The sequence below is a fragment of the Diadema antillarum genome, unplaced genomic scaffold (assembly GCF_040938485.1).
Source record: "Diadema antillarum isolate AM-2024a unplaced genomic scaffold, OU_Dant_1.0 seq00000889_RagTag, whole genome shotgun sequence".
NCBI lineage: Eukaryota > Metazoa > Echinodermata > Echinoidea > Diadematoida > Diadematidae > Diadema > Diadema antillarum.
Window position 1 is genome coordinate 1719879 of NW_027271753.1, and position 27961 is coordinate 1747839.

At 38.1% G+C, this 27961-nt stretch overlaps 1 protein-coding gene across 1 annotated transcript; it reads right to left on the minus strand.

The window, feature by feature from the left end:
* LOC139740899 (tetratricopeptide repeat protein 27-like) lies at nucleotides 1-26491 on the minus strand. Its single transcript, XM_071651484.1, has 21 exons — nucleotides 26407-26491; nucleotides 25754-25937; nucleotides 25114-25240; nucleotides 23814-23954; nucleotides 22843-22945; nucleotides 16449-16613; nucleotides 12355-12491; nucleotides 11676-11788; nucleotides 10891-10957; nucleotides 8763-8876; nucleotides 7963-8058; nucleotides 7206-7328; nucleotides 6168-6395; nucleotides 5438-5536; nucleotides 4956-5008; nucleotides 4545-4623; nucleotides 3766-3913; nucleotides 3061-3197; nucleotides 1874-1985; nucleotides 516-616; nucleotides 1-123 (listed from the first exon to the last, which is right to left on the minus strand). Exons 1-21 carry the CDS (start codon nucleotides 26489-26491, stop codon nucleotides 1-3), a joined length of 2535 nt encoding a protein of 844 aa, XP_071507585.1.
* Between the last annotated feature and the right edge of the window lie 1470 nt (nucleotides 26492-27961).

The following is a 27961-nucleotide window of genomic DNA, read 5'->3' on the forward strand; positions in this document are numbered from 1 at the left end:
CTAGGCTGCTTTCAGCTGAGCTATTCTATCCATCACTTCTTGAAGCTTAGTCTCCAATCCAGACACAGGATTGCTAAGGTCCTTCCAGCTCTCGGGTGGAGACACAGGGTCATAGTACTCTTGCTGTGAAAAGGTAAAGGAAGAGAGAGAATGGGAACAAGTTTGTATTTGTTTAGCATTTTTGTTTTAATTTGAAAGTGAAGGCAGATTCAGAAGTAAAGGCTTTATCCGTGGCAATATTGTGGCAGATCTCTTATACATATTGACATAGAGATAGATCATAATAATATATTTGATCTGTCACCAAAAGTGTGGCTCTCATATCAAATCTAAAAACATTTCAGACTGAAACATTTTGCACAGATAGGCTGCGACTGGACATAAGCTGATAAAATCACGAAATGAAATCCTCAATTCTAATACAGAGATGTTTAGTTTGTTAAAACGAGGAAACATTAGTGAAAGAATCTGAAAGGCAGAGACGTGTACCAGGTCATTATCCCCAGCCACTATACCTTAATCTTTGAGATGACAGACTTTAACATCAGCTTGGCAGAGGAAAGTAGCTGGATGGCTTGGGCTGTGGCTTGTTTCTCTTTGCTGCAATGTAGGTATGCTGTCATAATGCACATGAAAATAATAATTATGAAAGTAATGTTATCTCTGTTTGTTTTGTTTTGGTTTGGTTTGCTCATTTATCTAATTGTTTTTAAATATTAACACCTTTTAACCAAATGGTGGTGCACAAAGCAAAGGACAACATAATTATTACCCTGGTCATTGGAATCAAACCAGCACCTTGAATATACAAATTCCATGCACTAAAGGTCCACTTCTTTGGGGAGTATTCTGCATGTGGCTGTAAATGCAAGTGTAATTCCACACCACACTAGGTTGGTTTTAACATAGAGTTTGAATTCAGCGGATGAGTGGTAGAGGTTTGATCAAAATTGGACATAAAATACCACAGATATAGACTCTTTAAAAGGTTTCACAAGCATTCATCAAGCAGTAACATTGGTGGCAAATACTTAATGCAAATCACTGAGGTGATGACACAATTAACTCACAAACCTTGTATTGGTTTTATATTCATAAGAATATGATGGTCATGCTTTTGGTTAATTATTCAGAAACCCCAACCCTTTCCCAAAGGAAAAGTGATCATTGCAAGGTAACTATCAGAACAACTACAAAGTTGAGGCAAAGGATTCTTTGAAAGACTACCGACTACAGGTAGAAATGGTCCAATAACATTCCTTACAATAGTGTAAACTCGTGAAAAAAACTTTGAAAGCCAATCTCAACAAATTAAAATCAAAATTTTGATATATCAGCACACATCTTGAAAAAAAAGTTTAGATTTTTAAATATTGAGCTTATAATGTATGTTAAAAACAGACTACAGACTGAAAACTTTCATAAGACTGAAAGAAACCAAATACCAAAACCAAATAGAGTCTGTGTGACCTACAAGACACATTAAGTGTAATATTCTCCCCAATTGTTTAGCTTTCATAATCTTAATGGTCACAAAACTAGTAAAAAGAAGGGCTGATCACTGACAGGCCAGAGCAAGCAAATCCTCTCTTCTTGCAGACTGCATTCAGTAAGTTTGGAAATCCCGACTCTCTGTGAGCGACAAACACCAGGAGGTGTGTCACAATACCTTCAGTCAGTCTGTCAGTCAGTCTGTCAGAGTAATACCTATCAGTAACAAGAGACTAAATTATAGCCCACTACACTACTTCTCATGTGGTCATATGTCCTTGGCATTAGCATTGCCCCAAAGAGGCCCCTCCCACTATGACCTCTACTTCCATTATCATAATCAGCACCCAGGAATTGTTATGAGTGGGACTGAGACACTGACCCTCAGTTAGAGTCTGTGACGCCTGGATAACCTCCTGGACACTGCTGACCTCTGAGTGCCATCGCTGGTCTTGAGTGACCAGACGATGTGACCTCACAAGGCACTGTAAGGCCTGGAAGAAACAAACAAACACACAAACATTCACTTCAAGACTGAATGAAATATCCCTCAAGATAGACTTCATGACTTACGCAAAAAAATTCATCCACAATAAATTTTACTTGAACTGCACCACTTAAAAGTTGACTCTACAAAATTGACTACTGTAAAAGTGTTTTCTTTCGCGTACAGATACTTTCTCGGTTTCCATCAGTGCCGACTTTTTCGCGTGTGTTTAAATTCGCGGTAGGCAAAATCTGTGAATTCACAGTCGGCAAAAACTGTTTTATTTTGCACACAAAAACCCAAACTATAATCCAATCATTCTTTTATCTATTAAATAGAAATCAAAATTAAATGCAGGCTTACCTGAAATCCTGTCTCTCGAGTACTTTATAACATGCTTGTACCTACATTGTGCGGTATCGCTGTGTGTGTGTTGACCATCAATACACTCAATGCACGGAATCTTCGTGTGTGCATGTGCGCAATAGCGTTGTAACAAGCGGCGAGTCCAAAACATTTCCTTGCGTGGTTAATTTCGCGCGACTTTTCAAAACATTTTTGCGTGATGTTAAATTCGTGGTTCAACCTCAAAGCGCGAAAATAAAACCACAACGAAAGAAACCACTTTTACAGTAGTACATCAAACAGAACTGTGAGGGTATTATTAACCCACTGAAGATGAGTCCTGAGTAGACTCCGGCAGGGGTCTAGATCTGTAGGAAATGCATGTTGTAGCAAAGTCAGCCTATCCACAATGGGTTGAAACTTGACATTGAATAAGATATTTATGGAAATTTTGGGTTCACAACATATGCATACCAGTTATCTAATACACCTAACAATTCACTAATTGGTTTGTTAAAGAAAGATGATAACAATTATTGTAACTTTTATTCACTTACATACCGGTATATGATTTTTACAAAATTTCCGTTTTACTTCACTCTTTTCATCGCAACTTCAAGATAGGGTTACACTTCATGAAAAACAATCATCTCCTGTCTACACTCAGTTACAGACACGTCACCAACAAGACCTCACATGGAAGGTAAAATACTGTCACAAGGATGCAAACTATCCACCTTATCATTCTCAATGGCATTGTCTGTCAGGCATCCCCCAAGTAGTCTCCCATACAGACTCCAGACCACAGAGTTGTTTGTGACTTGTGACGTTAGTCTCCCAAATAGCTCCACCAGCTTCGGCTTTAGTACACTTCCTGTTATGTGAAAGGGTCAAAGACATCCAGAGCATGGAAAATATCTGTTTATTTCAGGCATGATCAGCATGATCAATTTTTTGATTCATCAAGATATATTCTGAGATTACCCTCCTCCCCAAACCTTTTCACTTTCTGTAACTTGAAGCAAAACTACAAGTTACCTCATACTCAAGTGTAACAGTACGACTAAGTGTCCACAAGATCATTTCTAACCCTCGTGAGCCATCTTTTGTCTGACACAGACTCCTATCTTTAAAGGAGAAATCCACTCCAAAATTTTTGTCCATTTCATAAGAAAGAGGAAAAAAATTCCCTGCAGAACTGTGCAAAAATCATCAATATAGGATATGAAATAAGGATGTTATGACATTCTGAAATTTCAACATTTTTCGGAAAACACCTCGAGACCAGTCATTATGAATATTAAAATCAGTAAGTTGATGATGTCATGCTCTCACAATTTCTTATTCGATTTCATATACAGAAATGACAAAAATCTTTTTTCTCTCTATTGGAGTGTATTTATTTTTTGGGTGGATTTCCCCTTAAAGGTTACATGACTAACCTGGTCTCCCAGTATTATCCATAACGTCCTCCATCACAACGCGCACCATGACTCCAAGCACCGCCTCATCCACGTGTTTCTCCCTCAGGTCAAGCAGCCGGCTGTATGCCCTGATGCCCTCCTCAAACTCGCCAACATCCATGCTCACCTGGTGGCGTAACCATGGTAACAGTCATCATCATTTAATTACATGTTCTCTGAATTCAAACAATCTCCTGTGGAGTGTCAACTGAGCCATACATGTTTTCTCAGATAATCTAAGATCATACAGACTCTGATTTGTAGACGTGGTCAAACAAGCAAGAGAAAGTACAGTAAACACTGCAGAATTTGACAAACCAATGAAAAAAAAAAGATATCAAGTTATAATATGTTAACATTCCTGACATGTCACATAAAGCAAAGAAATTTATTGGTATTCCCCGGCAACAAAGATTGTGTTAGATTATCAGAAATCTTTTTGAAGGTGATGTAATTTGTCATGGACAAGGACAGCAATGATGTAGACACACTGCCCACTTTTTAGTGTCTGTATAGGAACATCAATATTCATTCATTGCTCACATGACACACATCTATGTTACAGTGTCCACCGACTGTGTAGATTGATGCTTGTGAGCCTTTGTTTTACATCAGCATGTGGAGAGATATGAAACACATGCTGACATTACAAATAACTTTTGCCTGTTGCCCATTTCCAACTCAATATCAAGGTTTTTTAATGTTGTGTACTTCCCTCATTCTTGGATAGCTGCACTCCTTCTTATTTGCATCCTTACCCCAAGAAAGTTGTCCCATATTTTCCAGTTCTCATAGTCACGCTTGAGAGCCTCTTGCAGTGTTCTGAAGGCTTTGCCCCTGTCGAGAGATGACAAAATACACTGTCAGTTGCTATGAAGCACCGTAAACAATATTGCAGCAAAGCCAGAGTGACACATAAGACTCAACTATGATGAATGAACAAAAACATAACAAGTGCCCTGAAGAAAGGATAATACAGATGTAAATAAATAAATGCCTCCATAGGTGACTGGAATAGTTGGCGCCCACAAACAGTTTTTCCTCTCTACTGATATTCTTATGTTCTTGATGTTTCATAGCTGACCTGTAAGGAAAGTATGCCATTTACAGGGGGAGGGGGTAACTTGCCCCTTTAACTCTGGAAAACAAAGTGTGTGTATGAAACTTACTTCTCATTCAGTTTGACATACGCAGTTGCCAGATTATTCCACGACTGGGAATTCTGTGGAGAAGAAACGGCAATACCTGAACAAGTAAGGATAGACATGAACAGAATGGTTTGCTTGAACTAAAGATGCAACTTACAATTTCATCAGAGATTTACAGAACTAATCGTCTTATTTCCTTCTCATCCTCCATCGACATCATCACCAACATCATCACCACCACCACCACCACCATCATTATCATCATCATCATTAACATCATCATAATCATTATCATCACTATCATTGTTATTATCATCATGATCATCCACTTTGTCATCATCATCTTTATCATTATTGTCATCGTTATCATCATCATCATCATCATCATCACCATCACCATTATCATCTTCTTCACCAACCATCATATCAACCATCCATCATTATCCATCATTATCTTCATCCTCAGTGTCATCAACGAACACTTAGATTTTATCGGTACTCACATCTGCTTCCAACAGAACACATCGACGGTAGGCCTTGGCCGCTGTGTCGTACCTTTCGCACTGGAATGCAGCATAGCCCAGGCTGAACCAAGCTCCATACTGACATTATAAACAAACAAACAAACAAACAAATAAGGCACAACTTTCCATGCATGACAACAATGACAACAACATATAATCATGAAAGTGTTTGCATTTCTTTTCTACGAAGGTAGTACGTCATCATTCTACAATTATATTATGAAGAGACATCTCTTCATGAGTCTATTCAAGATGTATCACAGAGACATTGTTCAAACATAAAGAGCATATTTATAAAGAACTGATCAAGAGCATGTTGTTCCATTTGCATAAACTTTACAATCATCACATATTTGGTCTTGGTGTTTGCTGAACAGATGGGCAGCACAACAAAGGTAATACTAAATAACCTGATGATTCTGCTGCCATCTATAACCCATTAAGGACGAGCTGATTTCACTTTGAACCTACATTTCCTTTTGACACCTGCCTGAGTATTCTTGAGAATGATCTGTAAAAAGTTACAGGGTTCCAAAAAAAGACTTCACATCTCATCAGGTGCCTGCACTTTAACAGTCTTGATCATCTTTGCTTTTCAGTAACAAACTTTTCTCAATTCTTCCTCCTTGTTTTCTTCTTTCTGCATGGATTCACATAATTTTCTCCCGTGATTTAATTTCCCTTTCCACTGAGAAAGTGAAACACTCACCTGCAGAAAGTTTCTTTCCAAGGAGAGCTCCAGACACTCGATAGCCTTCTCGTACTCCTTGTCATGGAGGTATCTAATGCCCAGTGACCTCTGTGCCCTGTTTGACCTTTGACCCGACACCTCCCAGGCCTTCTCGTAGTACTTCTTCTCCTGGGTCACGTCTCCCAGGAGGCACCACATGAGGGCACTCTCCTTTACCGCCAGCTGCTCTTCAATAACATGGATTGCCTGTTCAAAAAAAAAATCAAGAGTTGAACAATATTGATTCTTTTCAGATATTCTTTTTCCCCCAGCAGCAACTACATATGGAATTGAAACAATTTAATGGACAATTTACTTCTTCTAAGTTTGATGTCACGAGCAAGTAAAAACTCTGAATCCCTGAACCTACATGAAACCAATCATTTCAGGCAAATAAAAGTAAATGAAGGATGTTGAATGCTGCGCCTGTGACCATTGCTTTTGGTTTACTTTGTCACTGCATCGACCACTCCCCACGACATGAAAGAATCTCACATACCCCCATCTCTTATCATCACACTGACTGACATTGACACACAATCATCTGAGCTTGATAAGTTTACTGTTTGAAATAAGAAGAAACACATTTGTTCATGTCAGATTGTGGAATATGTTTGTTTTTCACTGCTTCTGCAATGAAAGTGAGAAAAATGAATAGTACACTCACACAATGAGTAAGAAACATTCAAGGGACCTGGCCATCAATACACTGTCCTCTCTTCCGACGTTGTATCTTACCGATCTTTTGTCATACATGCATGATGTATTTTCCTGTATATCAATTGTATTTTATCATTTGGCAAACATTTGAGGTATGACAAAACGGATCACTATGTTGAAATCACACTCAAAGCAGTGAACAATTTGACACCAGTATATCTGACAACCTGTGTCAAATGCTGATGGAAATTCAGAGGAAACTGGGAGAATTTGAGAGAGAGAAAGAAGATACTTAAAAAGTCATTCAGAGCTCACAAAAAAAAAAGAAAATAAAAGAAAGATGAATACATTGCAAACCTTGTCTGGTTTTCCAAGGCTTCTATAGCAAGACACAACATCTTCCCACAGCTGTAGTCTGACGTAAATCTCTAATGCAGCGCTGACACAGCCAAGGCTAATCAGTAGCTCAGCTAGCTCACCCTGTAGGAAAAGAATATTGAGTAATCTACCAGATTAAGTGTGAAACAGGACAAAATGAAATAACTGAAATATCACTATGCATATTCCCTAACTTAATGAAGATGCAGAATGTGTTTAACCCGTTGAGGACGGACTGATTCTGCTACAACACGCATTTCCCATAGACACCTGCCCGAGTATACTCGGAACTCTTCTTCAACGGGGCTAATAGTTATTTGCTCATTTGTTACAGACATAAAACTTGTCAAATCAAAGTAGGTTCACACAAATGTCATGACCTGAATACTTTTGCAATGTGATAAGAGGACTCTTGAGGGCACATGAAATCTGGGTAGCAAGCCAGATGACATTAATACTCATAAATTTTGCTACAGGAAAAACACAAAACAAAGACAAATTTGCACCTGTTCCTGTTCACACTGTAACTCATAGTACTCAGTTAATGCTTTCTTCAAATTGATTGCAAATCAAAACGAAACTTTGCCTGAAGTGTTTTTGTCTGGTTTCCAAATATCCACCTGGGATTGTAAGGGTCTTCTGTACATAAAACTGTAAAACATAAATATTCATAATTTGATAAACTGTTTAACAAATTATAATATTCATGTATCACTGACATGCATTTTCCACATACCTCAAGAGTCCACCTTGGAGGTAAGTTGACACAGTAGAAGAGCTTCAACCTGTCCGGGGCAGAACAAGTTGCACTGGAAATTTGGTCCACCAGAACCTGCATGTAAATGTATGGGATGAACATGAAACATGAAAGCAATGCAACAACAAAATCTACAATGGGTTGAATCTACTTTGAATGCAGTATTTTGTGCTGTTTGATATTCACAAATGCACTATTTGAGTACACCCATGCCACCAATAAACAAGAGGGAAAACTACTCAGGCTGATTTCCTTTTCAGACCATCTGGCATGTGCCCTCAAAAATGCCTGGCCAGCTTTGTGATTGGAAATATGGAAATCAATGACGCAGAACAGAAGAATGCGAAGTTTGTCAAGACATTTAAATTTGAATGATAATTTGACATTTCATGATGAGCGAAACTTGCAATTGAATGAAGTTGTGATGAAGACATCATTACGATCAAAGAGAAGGCAAAATCTTTGCTATAAGAAAACTAGTTATAGAAATATGTCATAGAAATATGCTTTAAAAGTTACACAGATATGTGATGGGGAGAGGGCTAATACATAGCAGCAACCTGACACATGATGGATAAGTGCGTAACATGGTGATCAATGATTTTGTATATCTTTTCATTACAACAACAACAACAACAACAACAACAACAACAACAACAACAACATACACACATACCCTTCACATTCCTGATAAATTATGCTGAAATGCTACAAGATTTTGAGCTAGGATATATAGTGGGACAAGAAGAAATCGTAATCTGGGAGTAAGTATCTCCTACTTGCATCTGCATCATGGCTCTCTCCCTCTTCCTTGACTTGCTCTTCTCCATCTGACAGCGAACCCTCAGGGCTAGGGTCTGGACGGACCAGTCCTGTGGCTGCTGCAGTATGCCCTGGTTGAAAAAGTTAAAATTCAAATTCAAATTTCTTGAAAGAAAAAAAAACAAGGAAAAGTAGAAATTACGCGGTGCGTAATATATGTCCCCGCCGGAAGTAGCATTTTGTAGCAAAATGTACAATATAGGTCAAAAATCAAGGTCAAAGGTCAAAGAAGTCAAAGGTCAAAATTCTGTGAAGAAGTTTTGAAGCGCTCACCTAGTGCCATCACATAAAGCAAACGGAATCGACGGGTTAGAAATGGCGAAGGAGTAGCATTTTGTAGCAAAATGTACAACAAAATGTAGGTCAAAAATTAAGGTCAAAGGTCAAAGAAGTCAAAGGTCAAAATTCTGTGTAGAAGTTTTGAAGCCCTCACCTAGTGCTATCACATAAAGCAAACAGAATCGAAATCGGGGAAGAAATGGCAAATGAGTAGCATTTTGTGGCAAAATGTACAATACAGGTCAAAAATCAAGGTCAAAGGTCAAAGAAGTCAAAGGTCAAAATTCTGTGTACAAGTTTTGAAGCCCTCACCTAGTGCCATCACATAAAGCAAACAGAATCGAAATCGGGTTAGAAATGGCGAAGGAGTAGCATTTTGTAGCCAATGTACAATATGGGTCAAAAATCAAGGTCAAAAGTCAAAGAAGTCAAAGGTCAAAATTCTGTGTACAAGTTTTGAAGCCCTAACCTAGTGCCATCACATAAAGCAAACGGAATCGAAATCGGGGAAGAAATGGCGAAGGAGTAGCATTTTGTAGCAAAATGTACAATACAGGTCAAAAATCAAGGTCAAAGTTCAAAGAAGTCAAAGGTCAAAATTCTGTGTAGAAGTTTTGAAGCCCTCACCTAGTGCCATCACATAAAGCAAACGGAATCGAAATCGGGTTAGAAATGGCGAAGGAGCAGCATTTTGTAGCAAAATGTACAATATAGGTCAAAGGTCAAGGTCAAAGGTCAAGGTCAAAGGTCACGACTGAAATTCTGTGTAGAAGTTTCAAAGCTCCCATGTAGTGCTATCATATAAAGCAAACAGAATCAAAATTGGCTCATAAATGACAGAGAAGTAGCAAATTGAAGATTTTGATCACACATGGACGCACACACGGACGGACACACGGATGGACACACGGACACACACACGTACGGAGCCCGTTTCATAGTTCCCTGCTCGAACTCGTTCGGCGGGGACAAATATAAAAAATTACACAAACAAACAAACCCTAATGCAGTCGTGAATAATCTTTGAATTGCGAGAACTATATATTTCAGCTATATCAAATTCTTTTGCACTTGAATCAATTCTCAGAGCCTTTCAAACAAAAAGTGAAAAATACCACTGTCAATGGCTGCAATCTGAACAATACTGTGTAAGTGTTTATACAATCATTCATATTATCATCTTGTTATCATTCCATAAGCACATTTTACCTATCTTTTGTTGCTTTCAAAGCTATATCACATATTTTCTTAGTTTGTCATTGTGATACATGTTTGTATACTAGAATTTGAAATAGGTCACTGAACGATAGCAAATTTACTAATGTGACCACTTCCATCACTTCAAAGTGATAGATTGGTATGCAACATTATGTCATCACAATATATATAGGAAAATAAAGATAAGGTAGTGGGCAATCATCATTTTTACTGTGAGCAGAAATTGTAGGACTGACTGATTCTTTCATTAAGTCATTTAAATAAGCTTTCACAATTACATTTAAGCACAATCAAAGCAAAAACACAAGCTAAAGGTGGTAAGAAGAAATCAATTGCTCTTTCAAATGATCTTTCAAGAAAGCTTTCATGAGTTCAATCCTTCAGTGGACTTTTAGAAATATGAAACACAATACTGACTGAGGAAACTTGGACCATTTTAATATTGCATATACGCAAAATTACAGACCTCAAAATTACAGTGCAGTACATTTCAGCTTCACCATCTGCATTCTCATTGTAATAAAAGTTGGTAACAATTGATACAGCATCTCAAAGTACGAGTAGATAACCAAAATATGCCATGCTTACCACAAGGTAGGAAATCACTTCTTCAGCGAGGAGCAAGTCTTTTGCTCTCGACCTCTTGTGCTCCATGCTGTGGAGAGGAAATAGAACAATGTTCTGTCATTTCTAAAAGAGATTCTATTAATTAGTGCTACCATAAGATCAGTGCTTGAGAAATTGTCTAGGGGGAGGGGGGGGGGGGGCGGAATGTCATTGACATACAAGCTCATGACCAAGGGTACTTGTGTCATTGTAGATGGCAGTGGTTTTTGCTGATGTATGTGTCTAGCTGTCAAAAGAAGACAGGCAAACAGAGGATATTGTGATGCCGCTATCAGACCATACAAGAAAAAGAAAACTGACAAATCAAGCACCAGATAATCAATGATACAGACAGCCACCCCCCCCCCCCCCACACACACACACACAAACAGAAACCAACAGCAAACAACCTCAAGTGGTAGTCTATCATAGAGATATAGTTGTTGGTGGTGGTGTAGGTGTTGGTGTTGGTGTTGGTATTGGTGTTGGTGTTGGTGTTGATGGTGTAGGTGGTGTAGGTGTTGGTGGTGTAGGTGGTGGTGGTGGTGTAGGTACTGTTGGTGGTGGTGTAGGTGTTGGTGGTGGTATTGGTGGTGATGGTGGTGGTGGTGTAGGTGGTGGTGGTGTTGGTGGTGGTGGTGGTGTAGGTGGTGGTGGTGTTGGTGGTGGTGGTGCTGGTGGTGCTGGGGGTAGTGTTGGTGTTGGTGTTGTTGTTATTGGTGGTGGTGGTAATTTTCAAGGACCATCTATTAAAGTAAGAGGCTCACCAGACTCCAAGGATGACAGCTTGCTCTAAGCCTGACAGGCCAGGCAGTCTAACGGACCCTTCATCCTGGAAGTTGATGGCATCCAACACGGTGTCATCATCAAGACTGAGACTCTGTCAAAGAGAAAAGACATCAGGAATGGGATAATAAATGCTTGTGAACATGATAATCTAACATTCTAATAATTTGAATGAAGATGGGGATACTATATTGATGATGACATTTTGATGTTCTATCACTGAATAATGAGGTATGGAATGAACACATTCTTGCTTGCATCTGGCATCAAACCTCCCCCGTTCAAAAAGAATCTCTTAATCACAGCTTATTTCACAAAAACAGATATGACACTCAGTATTTTCTGATTACAGCAAGAGGCTCAAAAGAAATGAAATCATATAAACCTATTATCAGTAGGGGCCTATTATCTCTGTCACACATTCAGCTCTTAGGTCAAGATGGACTTGCTACTATGGGAATGATTACTAGAACATCATAATGCATATGTTAGTAATTCTTAGAAATTTATATTCCGATTCTATTGAAAAACTTGTGTAACAGTTACATGTGTCATCATATTTCTCTAACTCCTAAATATTCTTTTTTCATTTTTTCCCCTAAATCATGACAAACGTAACCTGCTGCTACTGCTCATCTTCCTCAGCCCTGCTCGTCATACCTTTGGCAAGCCTTCTGGAACATTCTCCAAAATTTTCTCAGATTTCTGCTCTCCACCTCCATCTCCTTCCCTCCTCACCCTCAGCACCAACTGGGCCCGGTCCTCCTCCTGGAATCGAGTCCTCTTTCCGAGGGCCCCTGTCATTGCAAGAGTTCACTAATCAGTCCAAAGTACAATTGTAATATGCATTGCTGCTGATCTATGCAGAAGTAACAACATAATATGTTTATCTATTAAATCAGTTTTCTTTCAGCAGGGTAGCCCTTTCAGCTCACTTGGAACTACTCTGCAAAGGGGTCCTGCAACACATGAGAATTACAATTTGAGTAAAAATCATGCACACACAGTACAACAAACGAATAAACAACTAGAAATGTCGCTAGGGCGACTGCTATGCCTCCGCCATAATGCATGACTCTCCTAATAGGTCTATAGTACATGTGGACAATGCATAATTACATTTTCACAATATTGGCAAAATATTGAAATTACATGTTTGTCACAAATGTGTTGAATGTTCACCTTCCTTTACCTAGGTTTAATTAGATGAATAGGAGAGCATGTATTTGGGGATTCAAGGACTTTAACTTGACTTTGACCCATTCATAAGTGTATGAATACTGTAATTTTCAAGGTATGGAGAAAAAGTGTAATTTCTGTATTGAAAAGTACACTGTTACCATTTTCTTTTGGCCTTTGACCCTAAAATTCATTGGATAATCACTGTCAGGCAGAACATGCATAAATATGTAGTAAGTTTCAAGATAACTTGAGCCACTTCTGAGATATGGAGGAAAAAGTTAGTTCAGCACTTTCCCTTGATCTTTGACCTTTTGACCTTTGAGGCAAACCCCCCCCCCCCCAAAAAAAAAAAAAGAGAAAAAGAAACTTTCCAGATAATCTAGGTTATACATGCATACACCAAGTGTAAAAAAAAAAATTGCTGGCATTACATAAATATGAGGGAAATAGTAACAATTTGAAGTGTTGCACTTGACCTTTGACCCCTGACCTTTGACCCTATGAACCCTAGATTCTCTAGATAATAACTGCCAGTCAGTACATGTTTATATACTATGTTCCATGAAGATACCTTGAACAATTTCCAAGGTACGGAGAAAAAAAGTGAAGTTTTAATATTTTAACTTGACCTTTTGACCTTTGACCTTTGAACTCATGACCTAAAACTTTCACCGGAGAATCTTAATTGGATAATACATGTATACACTAAGTTTCAAGAAAATATCTTCAGGCATTGCATAGATATGGAGGAAATAGTGAAATTTAACGTATTTGACCTTGACCCTTTGACCTTTGACCTTGACCATGTGCACCCAAAAGTTGATGGGCACAACTTCACCCCCTAATACACACACATGCCAAGTTTCATTAGGATACCTTAAAAGGTTTTGATAGTTACCCTGTCCACAAAATTTATTACGGACGGACGGAAGGACGGACGGACGGACGGACGGACGGACGGAAGGACGGACGGACGGACGGACGGACGGACAACCCGAAAACATAATGCCTCCGGCACCACTTCGTGGCGGAGGCATAAAAACAGTCTGAAGAAAATCGCTGTAATTTGGCAAAATTAAGAAACTGCACATGTAAGACATGCTAAATCAATGTTTAGAAAACTCATGCTTCAGTAAGAAACAAACAATCTTCATTTGGATAAACAGAAAATGAATGTTTGCAACTGATTGACAAATTGCCTACGTCGGCGTAAATAAGCACTGAATTGATCACTGATCAATTCAGTGCTTATTCACGTCAATGTAGGGCAATTTGTCAATCAGTTGCAATGAACACATCTCAACGGAAGAATTTTGTGAATTTGAAAAGAATGTTTGGCAAGTAAAATCAATGGCACAATGATACTCATATCTTCATTAGTCAATCTCTACACATTTCATAGGGTGATGATCACCTGTCCACTTTTCTTACCTTCTGGTGGCTTTAAGAAGAAACATATGAAAACTAGAAATGTCGCTTTGGCGACTGGTATGCCTCCGCCATAATGCATGATTTTCCCAATAGGTCTAGATAGTACATGTGGACAATGTGTGATTACATTTTCACAAAATTGGCAAAATATTGAAAAGACAAGTTTGTCACAAATGTGTTCGATGTTCACCTTCCTTGACCTAGGTTTAATTGGATGAATAGGAGAGCATGTATTTGGGGATTTAAGGACTTTAACTTGACTTTGACCCATTCATACATTTATGCATTGAGTAATTTTCAAGGTACCGGTATGGAGAAAAAATGCAATTTCTGAATTGAATAGTAAATTGTTACCATTTTCATCTGGCCTTTGACCCTAAAATTCATAAGATAATCACTTTCAGGTAAAACATGCATAATAAATGTACTTAGTTTCAAGATAACATGAGCCACTTCCGAGATATGGAGGAAAAAGTTAGTTCAGCACTTTCACTTGATCTTTGACCTTTTGACCTTTGAGGCAAAAAAAAAGAAGAAAAAAAAACTTTCCAGAGAATTTCTATTAGGTTACACATGCATACACCAAGTGTAAAAAAAAAAATACCCCTGCTGGCATTGCATAAATATGAGGGAAATAGTAAAATTTTTGAAGTGTTGCACTTGACCTTTGACCCCTGACCTTTGACCCCATGAACCCTACATTCTCTAGATAATCACTTCCAGTCAGTACATGTATATACTATGTTCCATGAAGATACCTTCATACCTCCGTACCAAGGTACGGAGAAAACAAAGAAGTTTTAATATTTTTACTTGACCTTTTGACCTTTGACCTTTGACCTCATGACCCAAACTTTCACCAGAAAATCTTAATTGGGTAATACATGTATACACTAAGTTTCAAGAAAATATCTTCAGGCATTCAATAGATATGGTGGAAATAATGAAATTTTATGTATTTGACCCTGACCTTTTGACCTTTGACCTTTGACCTCATGACCCAAACTTTCACCAGAGAATCTTCATTGGGTAATACATGTATACACTAAGTTTCAAGAAAATCTCTTCTGGCATTTAATAGATATGGTGGAAATAGTGATATTTTCTGTATTTGACCTTGACCTTTTGACCTTTGACCTTGAGCATGTGCACCCAAAAGTTGATAGGCACAACTTCACCCCCTAATATATATACATGCCAAGTTTCACTAGGATACCTCAAGTGGTTTTGAAAGTTACCTTGTCCACAAAATTCATTACGGACGGACGGAAGGACGGACGGACGGAAGGACGGACGGACGGAAGGACGGACGGACGGACGGACGGAAGGACGGACGGACGGACGGACGGACAACCCGAAAACATAATGCCTCCGGCACCACTTCGTGGCAGAGGCATAAAAAGAAAGAATGTAACATACTGGTATATCACCTTTGCTGTGCTCATATGTAAAACACAAAATATAATAGTGCAAATGATATACATATTGTACAGAGAGAAAAGGCAGAGTAAGAGATTAATTTTGCTCAAACTGCAAATATCAACAGAGAATGAAACCCAAATTTGGATTGACTGAATGCAATCAACATCAAAACACATCAGCAATGTTTGAGGAAAATCAGACAATCTATTCAAGAGTTGGGATTTTTTAAAGTTTCAGTGCCATCATCACTGGATGAGAAGACTACAACAGTCTCTGATCTAAAACATGGACAACTACATAAAGAATATAAGAGAATTCTACAATATCTTATTCTTTGTGAAAAACACAAATTCCATTGGCTTGTTACTGACATACGTCAATGGTAATATCATTCCCCCTGCCTTCTGAAAGAGGAAAGTCAAGTGCGCTTTAATAATGATACAAAGGTGAAAATATGTTGAAGTTTATCAATACTTTTTTTTATGTTGTTGTCCAAATGTGACAACACAAAATATTGTAGTCTGGTCAACCAGTGATGGTTGTACTTAAACTCAATAAATTCATAACTTTGCACCAATATTGCTGCGTTCTTCATCCACATATAAATGTTTAACTTGCATTCTCTTTTGAATATCAATCTCTACAGCCAGCTGAATGGAATCTATCTAAAAGACAAAACTGGTATCAAATGTGACAAATCCATTTCGAATCTTCCCTACCTGAAAGAGCGACTTCTAGTCCACTCAGTTTTTGTGCAGAGGTGATGCTGTTGGTAGCCAGTTTGTACTCATAGTAGTAGGCAAAGATGTGACAGCACTCGAGGTGGAGCATGATGGGAAGGGCTGAGGTCTCCTCGGACGACATCAGTATTTCATTTTCCTTGACTGAGAGAAGATGCAGGGGAAAAAAGTGTCCATGACCAACACATCATGTTCTCCAATGAATAATATCATAACTGAATAATAGTATGTATTATATTCCACATACAGTACTCTCCGCATAATCGGGTGGGCTAGGGCAGAGCGTTTCTTACCCGATTAAGCGGAGTACCCGATTAACAGAAGAACACGTCTCATTCATAATATTGACACACACAATGTGTATGTACATGCATTGTACACTGCACCAAACACCTACACTGTAATCACATGCTTAACACGCGTGCTTGCACGGTCCATTATACAAACCGTACAATTGATCAGTCAAGAGCAATGATTTACACTCTATTATGGACAAATATGTCTTCAGAAAACTTTGTCGTTTGACTAGAGACTGCTCGCTACCACGCAGACTTTTTCCAAAAGGAACACGTCTATTTGCGTGCACTAGTCACGTAGAACGTCGGGTTACTTTTCAAGAAGTGACTGGGGAAAAACAAAATTATTTAGCTGGTGCATGGCCTGATTTTCTATGCAAACTTCCGTATTGTGAACGCTGTTGCGGAGCAAGGGAGGAGCGCAAGTGTGTTCAACTCCCGTCTGTCTATTCAATTGTGAGTGCCAGCTACATGTGCAATGTTCGTTTACGTGTGGCAAGTCGGTACTGTATGATACATAACTCTTATTGCGATTTCATGTTTAATCACTCCCCAAATGATCGGTCTTCTTTGCAAATTAAGCAGAGACTGCAATTAGCCGAGGAAAATTTGACATTCTTGTTTTCTTAAAGTCTTATATTTGCGATAAAATGTGGATGGAAATTAGACTAGAAGAAATTATTTACCCATTTATGCGGAGAGGCAACCCGATTATCAGGTAATTTTAACGTGCATTGGAACTGATTTTTACATTACTGCCCAATTAAACGGAGTATCCGTTTAAGCGATACCCGATTACGCGGAGAGTACTGTACTAAGAATGTTGCAATAGGATTGGTCCAGAGCTGATCACGTGATCAAGCGTAGTTTTGCCCATCACATCACCTGGGAAGAAAAGTTCGTTACACTCTATGTTGATAGTCCTTTTTGTTTTGGTTCTCCACACAGTCCACACAGTCCTAACGCAAGATGAGTACGCGCGAAATAAAAGTACGTTGCACTGTGGACTATCATGTGACCTAGGTCACTTGATAGTACACAGTGCAACGCACTTTGCACTTCGGTGCCGCGCGATGCGCGCAGCAAATTCATTGTTTTGTCATCTACGCGCACACGTAGCCTAAGCCCTAAGGATACCTAAAGACAGCTAAAACGGTTTCAGATGTGGAATAAAATGGGAATTTCTAGGACCCTAGATGTGGAATATAAAGCAAATAATCAACTTTTAGTTTCAGGCAATGAGACAAATTGTCACTTCCTCGGCGATCTGAATGTGTACGCTATCTTTCCTCAGCTGCGCTTCGGAAAGATAGCTACATCCAGATTGCCTCGGAAGTGATAGTTTGTCCCATCACCTTCACCAACGTTGATTATTTGCTTACTACATTATTCTTATAGTTTTCAAGCATTAGCAATGTCTCAAACATGAGTTAATTTTGTTGTTCTTTTATTAGCAGGGAATATCATTAGTATTATCTTTAAAAGACTTCAAAGAAATATTATTGCACAGTCATGATTTATATTAAACTCATGTGTTTAAACTGTGCAATTCTTTTTATTAAAAGATCTATGATAGTGTTGATAGGTACTATGGTAACAATGACGATGGCAACAGTAACTATAATGATGATGGTGATGGTGATGGTGACGATATCAATCATCATCATCATCATCATCATCATCATTATCATGACAATAACAGATGACTACCAACAATGTTGAAATGATAACACTCTGATAGGCCATGGGGTGAAGCTGAAAAAGAGGCTTAGAAAATGGGTTTCGTTCCAGCAACACTGGCACTACTTTCTGAATGCGGAAATGTGATGTTTTGTACATCCTAAATATACTGTAAAAAGTTCTCCTCGAAATATCCTGTAGTTTTTGCGAAAATCCATATTTTATAAACTGCGACCAGCAGCCCAATACACATATCGTAATGGGGCTGTGAACTGTAGCATACAGGATCATGACGGAGGTTTTATCGCGGACAAATATCAACTTAAAATCGGGAAAAAATCTTCAATTTGAAGACTTATTGATAAATTTGAAGTATTGATAACAGAGTTCGTGCAAGGTTTGCTTCTGCAAATAGTTCCTTTCTGTTCAAATTGATGACTAAATGTGACTCGGTCGAGAGGAAACTGGGAGAACTACGCTGAATTGACGGTCAGCGCAGGCGCACACATCACTGCGCACAAATTTCGAATCCATTGACTGGATATTAAGCTGTCTGTGTGTGCATGCGCTGGCCGTCAATTCAGTGTAGTTCTCCCAGTTTCCTCTCGACCGAGTCCCATTTAGTCATCAATTTGAACAGAAAGGAACTATTTGCAGAAGCAACCCTTGCACGAACTCTGTTATCAATACTTCAAAATCATTAATAAGTCTTCAAATTGAAGATTTTTTCCCGATTTTAAGTTGATATTTGTCCGCGATATAACTTCCGTCATGATCCTGTATGCTACAGTTCGCAGCCCCATGACGCTATGCGTATGGGGCTGCTGGCCGCAGTTATGCGTATGGGGCTGCTAGCCGCAGTATAGTTCCCATGGTGTTTCTAAGCTGAAATACATATACACATTTGTAAAGCACTGCTTCTAGCCATATACCTAGAAAAAAAAAGTGAAGTTTTGGTTTAATAGTTGCATTATATCTCATGTTTCAGCTTTTCCTGATGCTGGCTATGCAAAGGAAGACAAGAGCAAAGTGGTTCGAGACCATAAGAGAGAGAGAGCACTGACTGACCGTCAGAGGTCAAGGCAAATGCCTTATATTCTGTTCAAAGACATGTTATTAATCAAATGACTAATCATTCAAGGCAAAAAAAAAGAAAAAATTCAGTGCGTTTGTTTGTGTGTGTGTCCGCGTGCATGTGGGAGAATCTTCTTGTACACACACACACACACACACATACGCACACACATAGTTATGATGATTCAATATACCCAAGTGTATTAAAATATTATTCTACATGCCTTGGCCATTTACACTGTATCACATCAGCATCATAAAAAAGATGATCATAAACATGAACACACACAATGATATAATACATGTATTGATCAGTGCATTACACGACATACACAGGTGCATAAAAACGCCGACATATTACACTCACACGCACACATACAAACTCATTTACACACATGAGACATTACTATTAAACAGATCATATTGTTTATCAGTAAACATGTTTTTCTTTTCTTCTTCTTCTTCTTCTTCTTAAGAAGCTTTAATATACTTAGATCACATAGCAATCACATTGTTCATGAAATATTATACAGTACTTTAGAAAATTTAATCTTCATAAAATTTCTTGAAGTTTTCATTGCTATCATTAGGTTACAGCATGGTGGGACACTACCTCCTTTCATGTAAGATAGCTCAAAATGATAATCAGTCAAATTTTCTAGTTTTAATAAATTTCCTGGAACATTCCATGGTCCAAATATCCTTGAAAGGGTGTAAAAGTTTTGAAAAATGCCAATATATAAAATAAAGGCAAAATTATAGTTTACCCATTCATGAGTGAAAACTGTTGGATTCTGTATTGGAGGCAATGTGTACCTGAAAATCTTGGAGAGAATAAAACAGGTTTGGCATTAAAAATTATGATAACATTGCAATTAACTTCCAGTATCAGAGGATCTGTGCAAACCTGACTAAACTTATGCACAATTTTCATTTGGCTGGTGTGTATTAGTTTTAGCAAACTGATTTTGTACTCACACCTACATTGTACTGACCTTTCTACATGAACATTCTGTTTCAGTATTAATAATATTTACATATTCTTTTTCCCAGAGTGGGAGAAACAAATTTTAATTGTAGTCATTCAGTTTTATGAAAAAAACCACACTTAGGAAAACATCTTTGTTCTTAGAATAATTCAACCCTAATCAAATCATCATAGTGGGCAGAAATGTTTGCTAAAGGGCGAACAATCACATACTGAGGCAAGGAGTCAAAACATGTTGCATAAACATTGGCATTCAAAATACAGGAAGCAATCTGTATTACAAAGACATTTTATCATGCACAACTTTGGTAAGATGTAAATTCTTGAATATCAATCACATTGACCAAAGCACTGGTGCATATACAGTACATTCTGTTGTTTCTGAACTTTGCACTGAAGTTCTTTGTGTATGTGTGTGAATGTTTCAGTGGTGTATTGCTCCATTTTATCAAGGACAACTTATAGTAACATGACAATGTTTTCATGCTTCAATATCAATCATATTAACCTATTTCCCTTGGCAAGTAATGAGCAGGTTGACTCTGTTGCAAATGATGCATTTTACAGGCAACACAGCAGAACCTGAAGAGCTTCCAGAAGAAAATCTTGATCTTGATGTGAGCGTCTTAGGGGAGGAAACAGATGCTCCTGCTGACGGACCAGGCTCCTCCTTCAGCTTTCGTTTCCTAGCGAGATTCAGGCGTTTGCTATCTATAAACCTCTTGTAGCACGTTTCATGGAATCCTATTCAATACAATGGAGAAATGAACAGCAATGATTAGCCGTTGGATTTTGTTAGGGGGAAAAAAAGGCTAAACGCTAGAGGGAGGGGTTGAACATTACACTCAATATATCATTAAATGTACGATAGACTATTGACTGCCAATATTTGAATCTTGTAATTACCAATAGGCCCTAGTACTATGCCAGGTAATCATTAACACCTCATGATCATTGTCATCATCAACTACTTCAACTTGTACTTGCAGTCCAATTACTGATTTTAAATTACATCTACAGCTTTCAGCACCTGATCACATGCAATATCAATTATCATAATTATGAATACAACTGCCTTATCATCATTAATACTAGTAATCCTTGGCCTTTCACTATCGCCACCACCCACTGCTTTATAGTTTGGCACAACATAATGGTAATCATATGTTTTAGGGAGTTTAATTGTTGAAATTATGTTCTTGTCATTGTTGGTTTTTTAGACCTATTTATATCAAATATTAATAAGTTAATTTAATGAGATGCTAAATGTGTGTTTTGAGGGGGGATTCGCCAATTTCGGGGTGAGAGAAACAGGATGGATTTTTAATATCAATACTCCATGGCCATGATTATGAAAATATAAATTTACATGCAGTTTAGACCTTTTTCAATCCAGTCCTGTGTGTCAAGATTTTTACAAAACAATATCACCGATCAGCCACATCAACCTAACCTGGGCTGTACATAGAACAACATGTAAAATTACATCTAGGCTACATTATAACGGCGCTATGCCATGCCAAGGTGAAATTCAAGATAATTTATCTCAAATGTAACAGACACGCTAATGGCTAAGCTACTGCATTAGCGCCCATTATAACATACACACTAAGCAACGTTCATAACATAGCTAACGTTGTACTTGTAGTCATCATGGTCATTAACATTACGCATATAACATGAGAGAGACTGCACTGCAGTGTCGACTGCTACGACTGTACGCACGTAAACTAACCTGTAAATTATCCTACGTAGGTTGCAGTCAGTCCCCCGAGCAGCTGAATCACTTCGTTCTGGTCTGCGATTTCACGGTCTCCCCCACTCAATTTGATCCACTCTTTGGCACACAAAATAGGTTTCGTCTATCTTAGGTTTGTCATGGCCGTGAAATTTTCAAACTTCATCGATGTTACATGCATAATAACGCATCTTAAAAGTTTCGGCAGAGCAGACGACGTAGACGCGTCGACAGGCTCACAGGGGGCGGCCATTTTGACTCGTAAACGATAATTCTCGATTCGGATTGGATAACATACATCACATGATCGTTCGCGAATGAATATCGTACACGGCAAAGTGTACATATTCAGCTCCTCAGTGACAAAAAAGTTCACTGTTTCCCCCTAAATTACCAAAATACTACAGGAGGGTTTGTGTCGAACTTTTTCCTGTAGCCTTTTTGGTTATTTGTTTACACGTAGCTGTGGAGAAATTTTAGTGCCGCAGTTGTCGGAACGAAACAAGCGAAAAAACCAGCTCACCCCATGGCCTATGATACAAATCACCATTATCAGTTATCAGTACCATTATAACTGTTAGAAACTTTGGTTCTTACATGATTCAATGAGAGGCATGATGGCAGCATAGATCTCTGGACTTCTCTCATCAAGGAGCTGCTGCTGAATCCACAGACAGCGTAACCTCCACCAGTCTGCCGTCTGAACAAGCCACAATATATGCCATAATGCATACACATTATATCATCATATACATATATTACTATGTGGATGTTTGGTACATTCAGTTCAATTTTTTTAAATCTCATGTATTTTATTAAAATTAATAAAAAAATAATAATGATCATCCAATAATGAAGAATAATCATTTCACAATTAGTAATTGATAACCTTTATTAATAATGATAATAATATACACTGGTATATATGAAATCACTTCACCATGACCTACAAAGTGTGTGGTGAAACTTTTACCCGCAGGTATTTTTTTTTTTTAAGACCAAAACATAATCAGGAATTTGATCTCTTTCAATATATATTAAAAAAAAACAACAACATATGTGTGCAGGAGCTAGTTTGTATACACGTAAAATTTATTTGTTTGGTGTTTATTGGCTGACAGTCATAGCCTTAAAACATCTCATGATTTAGAGTGGGTGCTATTTAATTTTAACGAATAACTACAAACTGTTAAAATATTAAGCTCTATGACAACCCAAACTGCATTTTCACTGCATTTGAAAGTTTGTGTAAAATACGATCTTAGCAGAAAGTCAAATTTATTGGATCTTACAACATAGTTGAGCTAACAATATCATACTATTTGCTGTGCCCATTGTTTCCAGCTAAAGCAATATTGTCGATATATCTGTATGTGCCCAATGATCAATACAACCAAAGTCCAATCATACACAGGGACTTGAGTGAACACAGTTTATATCTTGCATTACCAACATGTTCCACTGATCATTTCACATAAATTTTACAACAAAAAAAATATCCTAGAGATCAAAGAAGCAAACTGAACTATTCCTCGCATACTAAGCAAGAAGTAAAGGTGGATATCTACCTTGCAGAGTTGTAAATGACAACTGGAATCTACCAGGATGCATTTTGCTGTGAGGAGAAGCTGTGGTATACACACCAGAGAGTAGATTGTTGTATCGGTAGGGCTGAGGGATGATTTGGCAAAGTCATGCACTTCCTTCTCCTGTATTCATAGAATATGTGTAGTAGGAAGATAAAAAACATACATTTGTGAGTGCAGAGGTAAACAGACTAACACATAGAGAGAATTACTGTAAAAGTGGAAATTTTTGCGGTGTTGAAATTTTCGCACATTTCGTGCAACCAGAAACCAGCACGAAAATAAGAGCACACAAATATTTTTGCTTGCCATATGTGTCAGTAGTTGATGTCTTGATTCCATGGAATTAAAAACATACAAAACTGTTCTTACCCGGCAGAGTGCGAAAAATTAGTCTTGCAAAATATCCATTTTTACAGTAGATGAACACAGAGATGGATAGATAGAAAGATAGACAGACAGACTGGTAGATAGAAAGACAGATAGATAGATAGATAGATAGATAGATAGATAGATAGATAGATAGATAGACAGATAGATAGACAGATAGATAGATAGATAGATACATACATACATACATACATAGATACATACATATATACATACATACACACATGCACTGTACATACATACATGTAGGTAGGTAGATACATACATATGTAGATAGATAGATAGATAGATAGATAGACTGATGAATACAGATTTAGATTGTGTGATATGATATACAATGTGTATGATATACCAACATCATTGATATTTTGCTTGGAACATCAATTTACACAAGTTTTCTTTGATGAATGTCGATTTTAGGTTAAGAAGTTACAGTTTTCTATTACAATTAACAATTGTGATATGCTACAGTCTGACAAGGTAAAATAAAAATTCAAGCAAAATTTGCGTCATTAAAAAATTCACACCACCAGCATACTCAAAATAAGCAATAAGAAATATGCATATTTAATCAAAGCTTGGTTACATATCAACACTCCAAGGAGAGATGTTTTTAATCAATTGACTGGATAGTAAAGATAGAGCAGTTACAAGTGAGCATCTCATCTTTGCTTGTTTAATTCAACTATCATGATTCCAATATCAACATGATACAGTGACTGACAAAGAGTAATTTACGCAGATTTGAATATGTGTCATTTGCAGGAGAAAAATACTACCATTACTACACATGTATGTGAGGTGTTCTTCAGTTTTGTTCATTGTCTTTTCCCTATCATATACAAAATTACTTGACCACTTTTGCCAGGAATCATAATAGTACATCAAATACCTTTTCTGTAGATTGAAAACATTGTGGAAGAAACTCAGATGCCTTGTGATTTGAGATTGGACCTGTCCAGTTGTTTTGTACAAACAACTGAAGACTTGCAATGCCGACACACAATGTCAGTAGCTGTCTGCAGAGAAACAAAACAAGAACAACAACAACAACAAATGAGATGACAAAACAATGTCATTGACATGATTTGAAGCAAGCACGTTGTAAATGAGAGCTGACCAACAAAAGCAATTATTGCTTCTACAAAACAAAGACCACTTCATCCGAATAGAGAGGTAACTTGCTCTGTGTACAGTATTAATTGGAATGAAATTGAATACATCTTTGCGTGTGTGTGACATATTAACTTTGTGTGTCATATATAATTCACTTGAACAGGCCAATCTGACAGCACAATTAAGCACTTGATGACATTCAAACACAATGTATAATCTGAATGATAATCTTAAGTAAATGAGGCTGTTAGGCATTCCTTCAGATCTTATTAATTGAATGGACCATAAACCTCACTTCCTTGAAATAAAGTTTTACTTACAACAACATTTCATAAATTGTACATACTGTTAATGTGATTCCTATTTTTTCATCATAGACATTCATAAAAAAAAAAAAGAATGTGGTCCAAACAAACCTTAGAATGGCATCCTCTGGATTTCCAGCTTGGCTAACAAAGGAAGAAATGCCTTCCTTTATAAGGTCTGCAAGAGAAACACTGGCATCTGCACTTTTCCATCCCAAAATAAGTCTGGCTATAGATAAATGGAGAACCTTTCCAAAGTCTCCTTCAGCCATTGCATTGAGAGCTTCTTTAACATCTGCAAATAGACAGACACATATAAAGAGATATTAATTCAAGAGTGCAAAAAGGCATTGACATTTGCCTGTATCGCAAATTTGCTATTTTATAAGGGATGCTATCTAGTAAATGTCTAATAAGACAAACATGAACATCATATTCAAAACCAATTGTGATAACATAAAACAAAAAATATTCTCAAATACAGGATGCCATTTCCCCTAACATTTTCATGAAATTTGGAATCCTCATTTTCATCCACTTTCTATAGTAAAATAATGTGGACAAATCAATTGTGTGTGTGTGTGTGTGTATGTGTGTAATTTTTATTATTGTCGTTTTAGGGTTTTATTATTGTTTCTACACAACTCAGTTCTTCTTCTTCTTCTTCCGATAAGTACATCCCTCTGATAAGATTATTGTCGTACTTGGCAGGCAAAAGCGCAGTCACAGAAACACGCAAAATAAGAGTGCAATTTGGGACAAACAGAGGGTGAGTGGTGTCAGACGACGGCTCCGGAATAACTCGAGAGACGGAGCAGCAACCACTGTTGGAGGTAGGGCGTTCCACATGCAGACAACACTTGGGAATCAATCCTGTTAATATTCAATATGATTGATTAGTTTCTCCTCAGAGTGATCTACTCTCACACAATCAGTGCAAGACTCATGCATTTATCCCAATTCTATCAACTCAAACACTCAAACACGATAAACACATATCATGTTGATCCAAAGAAAAAATGGAAAGGAAAAAAGGTAAAATTTTGTGTGGTGAAGTTTGAACTCTTGAAAAAGGTATGCACCATAAAAAAAATTGTCAAACCCACGGCCCAATTCCTTCCCCCCCCCCACCCCCACCACCCCCCCCCCCCCCCATGCCCCACGAATAGACTGATCTGGAGCTAGAACTCTCCCAAGTTCAATAAACATTGATAATTAAGTGACTTTGGCATACTCGTGAAATAGGCCCCACCACTGCGTGTCCGTACAAATACTACGGCGGCTCGCCTGTTTATACTCGTGAATTCAGCCCCACCGTGTGGCGTTCATCGGTAGATAAGCACGGCGGTGGGGCTTTCTTCCACAGTATAACACTCGTGAATGCGGCCCCACCAAACGGCGTTTACGCGAGATGCATACGGCGGTGGGGCCGATTTCCACAGTCATAGCATCTTTCGTCCTCCCTTTCTCCCGTTTTTTTCTTTGGTCTTCTACTTTTTGTTCTCGGAAGGACTCCCTAATGTCCCTTGACTAATTTAATGGCCAATTTAACCATAAATACAACCCTACCCAGTGCTACCTAACCCTAAACCCTAACCCTAACCTAACCTTGCTTGCTAACGCACGGGTGCACGCGCACTGCGGTGGGGCCTATTTCACGATTTTGCCGTGACTTTACCTTCATGTCCTATTTCACTTCTGACGGTGGATAGTAGCCGACTACACACATCCGAAAAGAGCAGGTGATGATCGTGTGATTGCGCAATGCCCAGCAATGCAATTTCGGTATTCCGCACACATTCAGTCAGTGATGTTGTTTCATGCTGTCTCGCGGATTTCTCCATACCTTAGTTTATTATGTATGATCACATACGACGTAGAAGAAGGTGGATGCTGAAAATGTCAGCAGTCAAAGTCAACTGTTCACAACTGCCTAAGTCAAGCAAACAAAATAATGGAGCGTCTCCTCCATGGACCACTCCACTGCACCGGTTAACACGATCACATTTTCCTCATGGGGGCTGCCATCTTGCAATGATATTTTCTGCTGCCCTCAACGTCCAAAATGAGACATAAACCTGACAACATCCAGGCAAATTATGATATTAATGCGTGAAGTAATTTTTGCCCTTGAATCAATCTTTCCAGGAAATTATGGATTTTCATATATATCAAATTATATATAATATAAATATAATTTGTTCAAGTCGTTTGTGAAGTTAAAGTATTCGATTTTAGTGGGAACTATATTTGTAACTGTTGCTAAGGATTTGGAACATCTGTATACAGTTAGTTGTGATTCGGTCGAGCATTCGGACA